This window comes from Cyrtonyx montezumae, unplaced genomic scaffold, assembly GCF_038088225.1.
Source record: "Cyrtonyx montezumae isolate F1298 unplaced genomic scaffold, pur_monq_1.0 scaffold_0, whole genome shotgun sequence".
Lineage (NCBI taxonomy): Eukaryota > Metazoa > Chordata > Aves > Galliformes > Odontophoridae > Cyrtonyx > Cyrtonyx montezumae.
Window position 1 is genome coordinate 40,375,612 of NW_027071824.1, and position 12,365 is coordinate 40,387,976.

Here is a 12,365-nt window from a genome sequence, read left to right on the forward strand (position 1 = left end):
TACTACCTGCTCAGCGTGTATATGTGTCTATGAAGGCAGAGTATCTGTTTTGTTCTGTTGTTGAAGAGCTGTAGCTTTAGGAACCAGACCGGTAGATGCTTCTGTCTTCATGTAAGTTGTAAGAAGTTTATAGTGATAGGATATTCCTAAGAAAGCAAAAGAAATCTGTCCATATCTCTGTCTGCAAGGTTTTCAGCTTGAGTTTTGTAAGATGTGTTTCCCTGAACGTTTGGAACCACTTAAGAAAATGTGTTTTCTTAATCTTGCTTCTCAGGTTATTGGAAGAGTTGGTTCAAAAGGAGAGAGAATTTCAAGTTCTTTTACATCAAGCTATTGAAGAAAAAGATCAGGAGATCAAAAACCTCCAGCTTAGGTCACAGCCAATTGGTGAGAAGCAGTTTCAAAGAAAAATTTCATGCTGGATACAGATGAAAACAGTGTTAGATAATTTTTTTAAACAAGCTAGCCTCAGCAAACATGTTAAATTATGCTGCTTCTAACTTGATGTGCTTTGGAATGCATGTTGAAGAAACAAATTAATGAGAATTTGTTAATCACAATAGAAGTAATAGCATGACTTAAGTATTTTTAATGGTAATTGTTACACTGGATACTCAAGAGGCTCTAAATGGTGAGACGGATGTACAACTTACAGCTCACTGACTGGAGCTGAGTTTGATCTGTATCTACCTCAAAGAAGGCAGAAGTGCTAATGCAGTTTGATATTTGAAGCACACAACACTGAAATAAATGTCACATTCCGAAAGCAGCTGATCCTAAATGTAAAGCATTGCCTACACACCAGTGTACACAATACTGAATATTTAATTTTAATTTGTGAAAGAACCTCAGTATGAGACACACTTAAAATGATACTGATTTTCCATTTGAGTCATTTTATGAAGAGAAAAGTGTCTGTATCATAGAATCGCAGAATTGCTTGGGTTGGAAACAATCAGATGTCCATGCTACTTTAACAGCCTTCAGATTCAGGCCCAGGTCCAAGCTCATGCTGAGTAAAGCAACTGACCGTTACCAAGCACAGTAGTTGATGTGAACTGTCCGTAGACTGCAACTCACTGTGGGCTTCAGGAACTGGCCTTTATTTGTGGGGGTACTGCTATCCTAAGCTTGGAGGGAAAACTCATTGAAGACAGTGCTTCAGCAGTATAAAAAAAAAAGATAGGAGGTGTTGCTTTGGCAACACACAACCTTCTAAAAAAAATACTTGTTCTAGATATTCCTGGATTGTCTGTCTGTCATCGTCATTCCACTGGTGCAGGGACTGAAGACCCTGATCTCATAAACTGGCTGAGTGTTCAAGGAGCTGATGAGGCCACAATAAACAAGGTGAGAATGATGCTTTCTGATCACTTGGTGACACAGATGCAGTGCTGTTTTGTGGCTGAGCAGAAGAAAGGAAATAGTCTCAAAATGTGTTAAATAATGAAAATGAATCTTTTCAGAGTGAAAAAAAAGAAATCTTATAACTGATGAGAAGTAGGAATAAATCAGCCTTGTAAAGAGGTAGTATTGCTTTGGCTCCCAGTTTTTCAGTGTCCTCCCAGATGGTGGCAGTTCCTGCTGATTACACCCTGGATACAGGGAACACAGTCACCCATAGCTAACTGTGTTAAGTGAGATCTCATCAAGATTCTGGAGCAAAGGATAGATCATTTTAGAGGTGCTAAGCATCACAATTTTGGCTGACTTAGGAAAACTTTCATATAGTTCAAAGTCTTAATGGAAATTCAGGTACATCAAATTCAGATGCCACTTTTGAAAATGCAAATCTTAACAGCTACTTCAGTTCCCTTATGAGGGAAATGTGTCATTCATTATGCTTCAGTTTACATTCACTGAAGTCTAGATTCTGAGATATCAGTGGTAACAATGGAAACGCCAATTGACAAGTTTTGAGAAGCTGCAAAAGCATTGTTTGTTCAGAATAACAGATGCTATGTCATTACAAAAAGAATTGTGTTTTAATGTGTTTCACAAAGATACAAAATGGATTAATGTCTTAGATGTACCACACATTGGACCAGTTCTAGATTTCTTCCAAACCTCTGTTTCTAAGGGCAGACAGTGTAAGGCTGGATTGGATTTCTAGCAAAATACTGATTTTTAACTTCCTTTTGTAGTTCTTGGCTGAAGACTATACCTTAATGGATGTTCTCTGCTATGTTACACGAGATGATCTGAAGTGTTTGAGACTGAGGTAAGGTTCATTGGTTAAGTGAAGTGCACGGAGCTGCAGCATGTTTTGTTACAAGAGAAAATAGCTGATACTAAACCTCTGTTCTTGGATTGTGCTGCATTAATTTAAAAGTAACACTTTTCAGTATTTCTTGTATCTCTGTGTGTTCCTGATAAGTAGCTAGTAGTGCTTACATGTTAGAAATGAGCTTGTACTTTATAAGCAAGCAAAAAGAATTTAAGTAAAGCTTTTGCCTTGCACTTGGACGCACTGAGAATCCCATTATAGCCTTAAAAGGTTGAGATTGTAAAGCTTGCTGCAGTTCACCACTATCATAGAGCTGCAGATATGCATGTGGCCTACAGCTAACACTAGATTTCACCAAGTCGTGCCAGGTGTGTCTGCCACAGCAGGACCAGCTTATGCAGAAACAACAGAAGTTACCAAGCAGTGAGTGTTCCCAGTTTTTAAATAATTAAAAAAAAAAAAAGTAGTACTGAAAGTTTGGCAGGTGGTTCCTTCGTGATGTTGGCAGTCCACTGTGGGTTATGCAGGTCCAGAAGTCTGAATTCCAGAAAGCAGGCAACTGGAAAGTCAAAAGTTTGCCCTGTACTGTAATCGAAAAAGGACTCTGCTCTCTGTTTGAATGCATGCTGGATTTCACCTTTGATCAGCCTTCCTACTCAGTCATAGGACTTTATTGGTCAGAACTAGAATGAGAAAATCAAAATGCGCCCAAATCAGAATACTTTCAGGGCAGAGGGTATTCTTGTACCTGAGCATCTCTGATGGTTTTTTTCCTTTACAGGGGAGGAATGCTATGCACACTCTGGAAGGCCATTACTGACTTTCGACAAAAACATGCCTGACACTGAAATCTTTCCTTGCTTCTCAGCGGAGAGGAAGAGGTTTCTTTCCAGCACAGAGCAGGTGTGCTGTCAGAAGGACTGTTGCACTTTAATCCAGTATTTGTTTACCGATGTTCAGAACACTGCAGCTTCCTGACTGCTCTTACTCCTGTAATCCCTGAGGAATATGTAAATGACATGCAACGTTATTTTACTTCGACCATTTTTACTTGCAAGTTTTCCAAATATTAAGGGGGAAAAGAAAATAACTCATGAAATATTGTACTTTAAATAACCGGATGTTCATTTCTTGGAAAACTGATGTAAGGTTTCATGTGACTGTGCATCACTGGAACAAAACCAAAATGTGACACCTTCTCAATCAAGTTTATTTTCCTTTGTAGTGTTGTATCAGTAAAACGTAGTAGAAATTCATAAGTTCAATCAAAATTAGATGTTTTTCTTTTAGTGAGCAGGACCTAAAAGTAATTGTTTTTACCTACTGCTCTATATCGTTTAATATTGTTTGGTTTCGGTAATTTAAGTTCTATGGTGCATTTGTTTTAGTTGTTTATGTACTACTGAACTGTACCAGTTGCATACACCTCAACCATAGTACTGTTAGCTTGTTCTAAAGCTATCTGACACACCCAGTTGAAAATAAAAATAACCTAAGAGTTGCTTTTTCCTATATTTTGGATTTCTAAAGTAATAAGAGTGTAAAATGGGGAAAATATTGGAATAAAAAAGAAAAAAAATCACACAGTATCAAGGGAACCTTTCTGATGTGTTCAAGTTACAGTGATTTGATTTTGATAATCCGTAGCCTTGACCGTTTTCTTTGTACTGGAATCAGAGTGAACAGGAACACTGACAATTCCCACTAGAACTCAGTTCTGCTCAGGCTCCTCTACCTGATGAGATGAAAGAACACCCACCCTCTGCTCCCAAAACAGTTGTTTGCCTTACTTCTACCTTTGCCTGTATCCCTTTTCTCACATGTTATGAAAAGGCATCGTGGATGTTCTCTGCCCATCCACGCTGATTGTCATCCTGGCATTCCTGCACTGAGGTTTTTCTGGGGCAGTTGTTAAACAAACTTTCCATTCCATTGTGAAGAGAATGTGCTTCGGCAGAAGCCTTGGTAGTTGGTGAACAGCTTACACACGAGCATTTTTCAGATTATATGTAATTATGTATTTCCTGAGGAAAATTACAAACTCAGGAAAGAGTGGTGGGAAAGACTGACTTGTAAAATTCAACCAATAAAAAAAATCCTACGTGTGGAAAAGCGACTGGAGGAAAACAAACTCCCTTAATTTGATTTGGCAGTGCAAAATAGGATCCAGTGTCAGCCCATGCAGGATGAATAGGAGAGAATGCAAGTGCATTGCTTGCTGTGTTCATATTTTGAAAGCAAACAGCCCGTTCTCCATTGGCCTATGACTCAGGATGCTCAAGAATGCCAGCTATGTGTAAGAGAAGAGTGTGTGATCATTTCCATGGCCATTTTAACGTCTCCACGAGACCTAGCTTGGCACCAGCTGGGAATTAATTCCTGTGGATTGTTGCCGGCCTCACCAGACCAGCAGAGCTGCTCAGTAACCCATTCCATAGGGCTGTGTCATATCTGATGCAGGGCTGAACAGCCATCTAACCTGAGTGCCTGTGGGCTGCGCTCCCCTTAGCAGCCCAGCTTGTCTATCTATGGGCTAGAGCTGTGCACAATCAGAAAAGAGTTTGTTGTGTCTCCACCAGGTGCTTGAGGCCATTGCATGGAAATTGTTCTGGACACTTACTTGGAGTTCTTTGTAATAGGTGGAACACACGCACGCTTTGTGGCAGAGTGCATCAGCTGGGGAGCACAGAATCCTTTGAGGTGGAAGGGATTCTTAAAGGCCATCTAGTTCAACTCCTCTGCAAAGAACAGGGACACCTACAGCTTGCTCAGAGCCCTGTCCAACCTGAGCTTGAATGTCTCCAGGGATGGGCCATCCACCATCTCTCTGGGCAATCTGTTCAGTGCTTCAATACCCTTATAAAAAAGTTTTTCCTTATATCCAGTCTAAGTCTCCCCTCTTTTAGTTTAAAAGGGAGAACTGGGCTTGTTTAGCTTGGAGAAGACTCCTGGGAGACCTCGTTGTGGCCTTTGAATACTTGAAGGGAGTGCATAAACAGGAGGGGGGGATGACCGTTTACATGGGTTGATAGTGATAGGACAAGGGAGGAATAGTTTTAAACTAAGACAGGGGAGATTCAGATTAGATGTTAGGAGGAGGTTTTTCACTGAGGGGGTGGTGATGCACTGGAACAGGTTGCCCACAGAGGTTGTGGGTGCCTCATCCCTGGAGGCATTCAAGGCAAGGCTGGATGTGGCTCTGGGCAGCCTGCTCTAGTGGTTGGCAGCCCTGCCCACGGCAGGGGGGTTGAAACTGGGTGATCTTTGAGGTCTTTTTCAACCCGTTTCCCCTTGTCCTATCACAGCAGACCCTGCTGAAGAGTCTGTCCTCTTACTTCATAAAGCCCTCTTTAAGATTCTTAAGGGGGAATCCCTCAGCCTGGCTCTGCGGGGCGCGGGCAGGTACTTGCTGTCCTCAAGTAAGACGTGAGATCGCGCTTTGAGGACGTGGTATGTTTCAGCGGAGCATCCTGCAGCTGCCTGCCTTTCGATTACAGGACGCACTGCTCCCTTCGAGCTTAGCAGCGCCTCGGTCCTTGGCTAGGGCCGCTCAAGCGCAGGGCTCGGGATGGCTAAGACTCCTTCCACTCCTGTAAGAGAGGCCAGAAGAAAACCCTGAGCGCGGCAGCGCTGGGTCTGGACCCTCTCGCGTTCCTGCGACGCAACGAACAACCAGACAGCGCATAAACAAACGCGCAAGGAGACACAGACGCCGCATCTCAGAGGGATCCTGCAGCTCCCGCCTCGTAACCACCTCGCAGCCGCCCTCACCTGCGGCAGCCGCCGGGGGTGGGACGCGGCGGCCTCACCTGCCCGGGGCCGCGGAGCCGCGGGGCGGAGCCGCCGCTCGCAGCGAAGAGCAGACATGGCGGAGACCGCGGGCAGGAGCGGCGGGCGCCGTCGCCCCGCAGGTGAGGTGCTGCGTGCGGCTCGGCCCTGCGCGGCCGCGGGGAGCGGCGGCCCGTTCCCCTGGCAACAGGTGCGCGGCCGGGCTGCGAGCCTCTGCCCGCTTCCCCCGCACGCCGGCAGCCCCGACCCCGCCGTGCCGCAGTGCTCCGGCTGCGGGGCTCGGGTAAACGCGGGACGGCGGCGGCGCGTCCCCGCCGGCCTTCGGGGCTGACCTGGCGGGTCCCCCGCTGCGGGAGCGTTCGGGAATCCCTTTTATTTTGTCGTGACAGCGAGGAGGTGCGGGTGTGCAGAAGCGGGCGGAGCGCTACGTGGCCGCTGCAGGTGCTGCCTCCGCTCTCGGTCCCCCTCTCCTTCCCCTCGCCCGCACGGCGCGGGTCCCTGGCTTCCCCAGCATCGCGCTGGGTTTGCGGCTGCGGGGCGTTCATCCAAAGCAGCCGCGCGGCTGCCGGTTAACTATCCGCATTTCCGCAATGTGATGATTTTAATGCATATTTTATATAACGTGGGCGCCCTGCAGCGAGCAACGGCTGCGGGCGGGCCGGTCCACGTGCCGGCTGCCGCCGAGGAGGTTCGGCACGCAGCGCCTGCGCTCGGTAAAGCCCTCCGCACGACCGCGGCCCCGCTGCGGGCACGCTTCGCTGCCGACGGGAGCAACGGGATGCCAGGGTGCTTCCCTTGAAGCCACAGCTCGACAGACGGTCTTCCAGCTCTATTCCGTCCCCTTGCCGACTCGTGCGTTCGCTAGCACGAGAGGGCTCCTCCACTCGTCAAAACTGGAGACGACAAACGCGCGTTTTGCAGGTGCGCTGCCGCTCACCGGGCGCTCCGGGCTTCACGGGGCGCCGCGCGGGTCGCGGTCGGGCCCCGAGAACCGCGAGTTCACCTCCGCTGAGGGGCGGCCGAGTCGTTCCCGAAACGGCCGCCAGGCGGCGCCCGCGGCACGGCCCGCGCTGCCTGTCCCGCTCCCCGAGCGCCGCCGTGCCGGCCCCGGCTGGCAGCGGAGCGCCCTGCGTGACGTGGGGCCCCACCCGTATGGTGCTGCTGGTGTCGTGGTGGCTCTGCACACGCAGCTTCCCTGCAGGAGGGACATGCCCTCCATGCAGCTAATGCTGTCCAAATGCGGTGCGCTGCAGAACAAGCTCTGCGTGCAGTGCCTATTACACGTGCTGAAGGTGAAGGTGGTGCTTCTGTAAAACTGGTTTCGATTTCGTTCTGCACGTGCTGCCAAGCATTGATTCTGGAGTCGCATTGTATTTGCTTTCATAAAGTCAATCTTTGCTTTCATTAAAATAAGATACGCTTGAAACCTCAGTGGATTTAGAGAAGATTCTTGAAAATGTGAGTTCTAGGGGAGCTGTCAGAGTTCAAGGAAAGTGAACCTGCTATGAAAACATCAGAGGGTGGGCTGCCTTACTGAGACACAGAGTTAGAGCCACTGACTCCTCTTGACTTTGGTAGCTCTTGGAGATGAGAGTGCTGGAATGACTTACGCTCCATATTGACAGGTATAACAAACTTGTGGGGAAAACAGAAAGCACTGATGCCTCCAAATATCTCTCACTTCAATGTCTGATACTCTAACACCTTTTCCTCAGAGAGAGTAGCCCAAAACTCCAGGCTTTTTGGGTTCACTTTCTAACACGCGTCCTGGGAAGGAGCCAGGAGAGTGCTGGTAATTATACACAGCATCAAATTCTTCACAGGATTTCATCCATCAAGTACTGTCAGTAATACAGTGATGGAGAAAACTTTAATTTGGTCTTGGCATGCTGCCTTTACTTTGAACTATTTCGCATTTCTGCCAAAGTTTAGTACGTATGTAAGGTCTTTTAGTTCCCAGGGTGCTTTACAAGCACTTTCATCTTTTGATGTGCATGCAGGTGAGGTATTTTAAAGCTGTGCTGCTTTAAAGGACAGAAGCAGTGGAGATACTGCCTAGGGTAATTAGCGCTGATGACTTTTGCTTTCCGCTGAGTTCCTGTCTCCTACTTCCTCATCCAATCCATCCCCATCCTTCAGTGCGTTTCCATATTTAATTGAGCAGGGATTGAAGCAGCCTGGTGTTCTGCAACAGGCCTGATCCCATATCCTGCTGCTACACATAGGTTGGATCATTCTTAGCCAACGCTTTTCAGATCACGTTGTTATTCATCACAGTACGCATCGTGCAAGTTCTATAACTAGTCATGCTATGCAAACCCATTCAATTAAAAGTGTAACGTGGCACAGCAATGTTTGTCTTGCATTTGATGGCTTTACTGGTGCATGTGTTTGAGCTCATGAATCCGCTGGTAGGATCCCTGCCTCTGTGCTCACACATTGCTTTGAGTGAGTTCCAGTCTGCTCGTTCTGGAGTTAAAGCACTCAGTGCAGTGTGAATGAAGTTGTTGTTCATGGTACTGCTGTATTATTATGGCCATGGCTTTTGTAACAGAGTCAACTCATTGCTCATTTAAAGCTGTTCGAGGGTGTCTATACACTTGACAGCATTCTCATTACTCAAAAAGATGTGAAGGTTTCCCTTCTTATTCTGTGGCATTTTATATTCTGTGCTGCTATTAATGCAAGGGGGCCTCTTTTCTTATAAGGAAAAAATCAATGTAGACTAAATAACAAATATATATATTTATGGATGTATTCCTGTAAAATAATCTATACATTCTTTACTATCTTGCATATTTACATAAGAAATCTTTGAAGAGAAACTTGAAAACCTTTGAAGATGGGATTATTTTGACAGTCAAAGGTAGAAGGAGGAGAAAACAACATAGTGGCAGAAAAAATATGTGTTCGAGGAGTGGTTGTCTTAATGGAAATAAGTAATTTTTATGACAGAAGGGCAATTTCTATGATTTGCAACATGTAGTAAGCTGTTACAGTAGGGGAAAAAGGATCTGTCTTTTTAAGGCTGTTTTGCTCTGTCCTAGATTCGTGTGGCATTGAAAATAAGGTTTCCAGTTCTTTGATGCTGAGTAAATAGCTGTTCTCTCATGCCAAAAAAAAAAAAAAAAAAAAAAAAAAAAAAACAGAAGAAAAAAAGGCTCTATTTGCTTGGGTTTTGGCCTGATTTAAAATCTACTGAATTAAGTAGAAAGTATATGCATGGAGATGAATCTCCTGGAGGAACGTAGGCATGGAATGAATTTGAAATGTAGTTATTATGTGTTATGTTCTGATATCTGGCACAGCCTGTGTCATGTGTTTTGTAATGAGTTCATGAAGTTTTTGACACAGATGACTGTTAATGTCAAAAATGTCCACGTAAGATATGGTTGCATGCTGTATTCTGTTCTCACACTGTTTTTGTGCAGGGTTTGACACTGTTTTTGCAGACTGTCAACCACACCTGGATTTCCCTGGTTGTTCTGGGAAAGACCTGAATGGCACCCAGTTCCCAATGAAACCTTATTGTTCCATGCTGGGAAAGCAGCAATATTGATGCGAAGTGCCATGTCCTTTCTTCATGCTAGCATATAGGATAGGGACCTGTCTTGTCCTGATCCTCATACTAGGCACACCACAAACAGCTTAATGAAATATCTGCTATCTAAAAAGGAGAAGATACTAAAATAGCATGTTGACTTAATCTAATTGTTGATATTAAGTTCATTTAAATTGAGAAGCTTTATTTTTGTTAAGGGGCCTTGAACCAGAACCCAAGAGCAGAAGTGGAGCAGTTTTTATTTTGCTTGGCAAATACTGTGACCCAGAACTATCTTAAAGTTGTGCCTTATTTTGTCCCCTAGAAGAAAATGTCATCTGCTAGCCATTTTGCATAACGCTGGAGCGGGATAACAGAGGGATTGTGGTAATTGCTCTAAAAGCACTGAGGCACATGCAGCTTCTGTTCAGCTTATGGTTTTCACCATCCAAACTTCTTGTTATTGCTTCAGTAGTTGGCTGAGTATGTCTTATAGTGGTAATAGCTAAAAGCTCTTAAAAAGTACTTTAAAGGAGGGAAAAATAAAAGAATCAGTGAGCTCTTTCACGAGTTGTTTTTTTTTTCTTTCCTTTTTTTGGGGGGGAGGGAGAAGGGGGAGAGTTTTGTTTTAGGGGAAGCTAGGGGACAGCATCAAAACGTAAAAACAGAAAGTAAAGACTTCTGCTTGTTTGTGTGCTGTGAAGCTGAAGTATTTTTCTTAAACTATCTGCTCTTATTCTGAGAATGCTGCAGGAGAAAGGTGAAACTTCTGTGAAATGTAGCTTGTTGAGTGAATGTACAGTGAGTGGAGGAAAAATCTGCATGTTGTGATTCAGCAACATCTTATGAGTGCTTCTGTATGCAGGGCTTTTCATCAGCAACTTGTCTATAAATCAGTCCTTTCCCCCTTTTGTAGTGGGACATGATTTTGCATTTGATTGGCTTCATTTTCTGTAGTATGGTCTGACATGCAGTCTGACATGACACAGGGTGGCCTCTAGCTTGTATTTGATGGGTTTTTTTGTTTGGTTGTTTTTTCTCTTGCTATTTTTCTTGAAAATGTACAGTGTTAGTTATCTCAGCCTCCTGCTGCCTATGAATGATGCACGTGGCCCTGTCCTTGGTGGGATTTCACTTTCTGTTTGTTTGCTGGTTGGTGTTGGACTCAGCCTGTTGTCTGCCCCAGCAGGACAGAGCAGGGGGGCTCACCTCACCAAGAGGAGCCCAATGGTCTGGGTTGGCAAGGTGCTGCTTCTTGAGGTGGTGGCTGTAGAGCGTGAACTCATCACATGCAGCTTGTTACAGTCCTAGCAACGAGTTTCATATAGTATTTGTGTGTTTGTGGGCAATATTATGAATGAAAGACATAAAATTTTGAGCTCCCCCACTGAAAACGATCAGATTGCTTGCAGTAGACCACAGCAGTTGTTGTGTTGACTGACTTCACGTTTACTAGAGTGAGATATCAAACCAAATGTCTGATGTTAAAGCACGAGCGTCACTTAGCACATTGTTATAAATATTCACATCCCAGATCACAGTATAATTATAGTCTTTGTTCAAACTGCTGTTTGAGACTGCTGCACATTGGGTAATTCCTTGTGCAGGTTATTCCACCTATCAAATCCAGCAGGTGCATGTGCTGCAGTGTAGTGGTTTCACTGATAACAAGTTTGAAAGCAGTTTAAGATGGAAAAATATACCTGGTGCCCTCAAGACTCCCAGTTGTCTGATTCCATCTCCCAAGAGCCCAAGCCCAGAAGTAAGGGCAGAGCCATGACCGTACTGCCTTAGGGGCAGTAGACTGTTTTAAAAATAGCCCCAGAGCGGAACGTTTGAAAGGGCAGGAGCCCTGTTATGGTGACTGAAAGCAGGGAGAAGGAGGGCAGTGATGCTTAGCAAAGCTGTCAGGGAGGTGGTGCTTTCTGCTACTTCTCTGTTGTTGGAAACAAAGGCACATATGGAAAGTATTTCTGGTACCAACTGCAGACCACTACTGGTGGATGCGCCTGCACTGCTGTGTATTAATTGTGGTAGGCGTGTCTGTGGATGGGAATGGGAAATGGAGCTGCTTCTCTTGCATGACAGTCTGTATAAACCCTGGAGGGTGAATTGCTGAGCTAAGAACAGCCTGTATTAAGGAGGATTTTCCTCACTCCTCTTGTTCACACCCCACAGTACACAGCATTTGGCAGATACTGACAGATGCTGTCACACTCGACTTCTGTACACACCCTCATCCCTGGCAGGGGGTTGGGTGGCAGGAGGTGGCCAGGGGGCAAAGGGTGCTGAAGTGGGCTGCAGGCCGGACTCTGGGCCAGTGCCCCACACAGTGCAACTGCCTTGTTCAGTGCTTGCTGTCCCTGCCAGAGAGAGGAGAGGTGGTCAGTGCCCCAGGCCACCATTGTCAGCTCCAGCCTTTCTGTCTGGAGCACAGGGCTCTTTAGAAATGGCTGAGGGAGCTGGGATTGCTCAGTCTGGAGAAGAGGAGGCTTGGGGAGACCTTATTCTCTCTATAACTACCTGAAGAGAGGTCGTAGTGAGCTCAGGGTTGGCCTCTTCTCTCTTGTAACTAGTGTTAGGACGGCAGGATGGCTTCAAGTTGCGCCAGGGGAGATTCAGACTGCGTTTTAGAAGTACTACTTTCCCAGAAGAGTGGTCAGGCGCTGCAATGGGCTGCCCTGGGAGATGGTGGAGTCACTGACCCTGGCAATATTCAAGGAACATTTACATGTTGTGTTGAGGGATGAGGTTTAGTGAGACCTATTGTTGATAGGAGGGTGGTTGGACTGGATGATGTTATAGGTC

The 12,365-nt window shown here is 45.6% G+C and overlaps 2 protein-coding genes across 3 annotated transcripts in view; both read left to right on the forward strand.

The window, feature by feature from the left end:
- The window catches only part of MAP3K5 (mitogen-activated protein kinase kinase kinase 5), a 91,256-nt gene extending 87,528 nt beyond the window's left edge, over positions 1-3,728 (forward strand). The window contains exons 27-30 of the mRNA XM_065733275.1: positions 275-387; positions 1,238-1,350; positions 2,145-2,221; positions 3,009-3,728. Of these exons, the coding sequence (XP_065589347.1) occupies positions 275-387; positions 1,238-1,350; positions 2,145-2,221; positions 3,009-3,069 (364 nt within the window). The 3' untranslated portion in view covers positions 3,070-3,728. The remainder of the gene's footprint in view (positions 1-274; positions 388-1,237; positions 1,351-2,144; positions 2,222-3,008) is intronic.
- A 2,319-nt stretch (positions 3,729-6,047) lies between these two features.
- MAP7 (microtubule associated protein 7) overlaps positions 6,048-12,365 on the forward strand; it is a 103,417-nt gene continuing 97,099 nt past the window's right edge. Inside the window, exon 1 of one of the 2 annotated variants that reach the window (XM_065733467.1) lies at positions 6,048-6,138. In XM_065733467.1, the coding sequence (XP_065589539.1) occupies positions 6,093-6,138 (46 nt within the window). In that variant the 5' untranslated portion in view covers positions 6,048-6,092. The remainder of the gene's footprint in view (positions 6,139-12,365) is intronic. The other variant, XM_065733493.1, reaches the window with a different exon arrangement.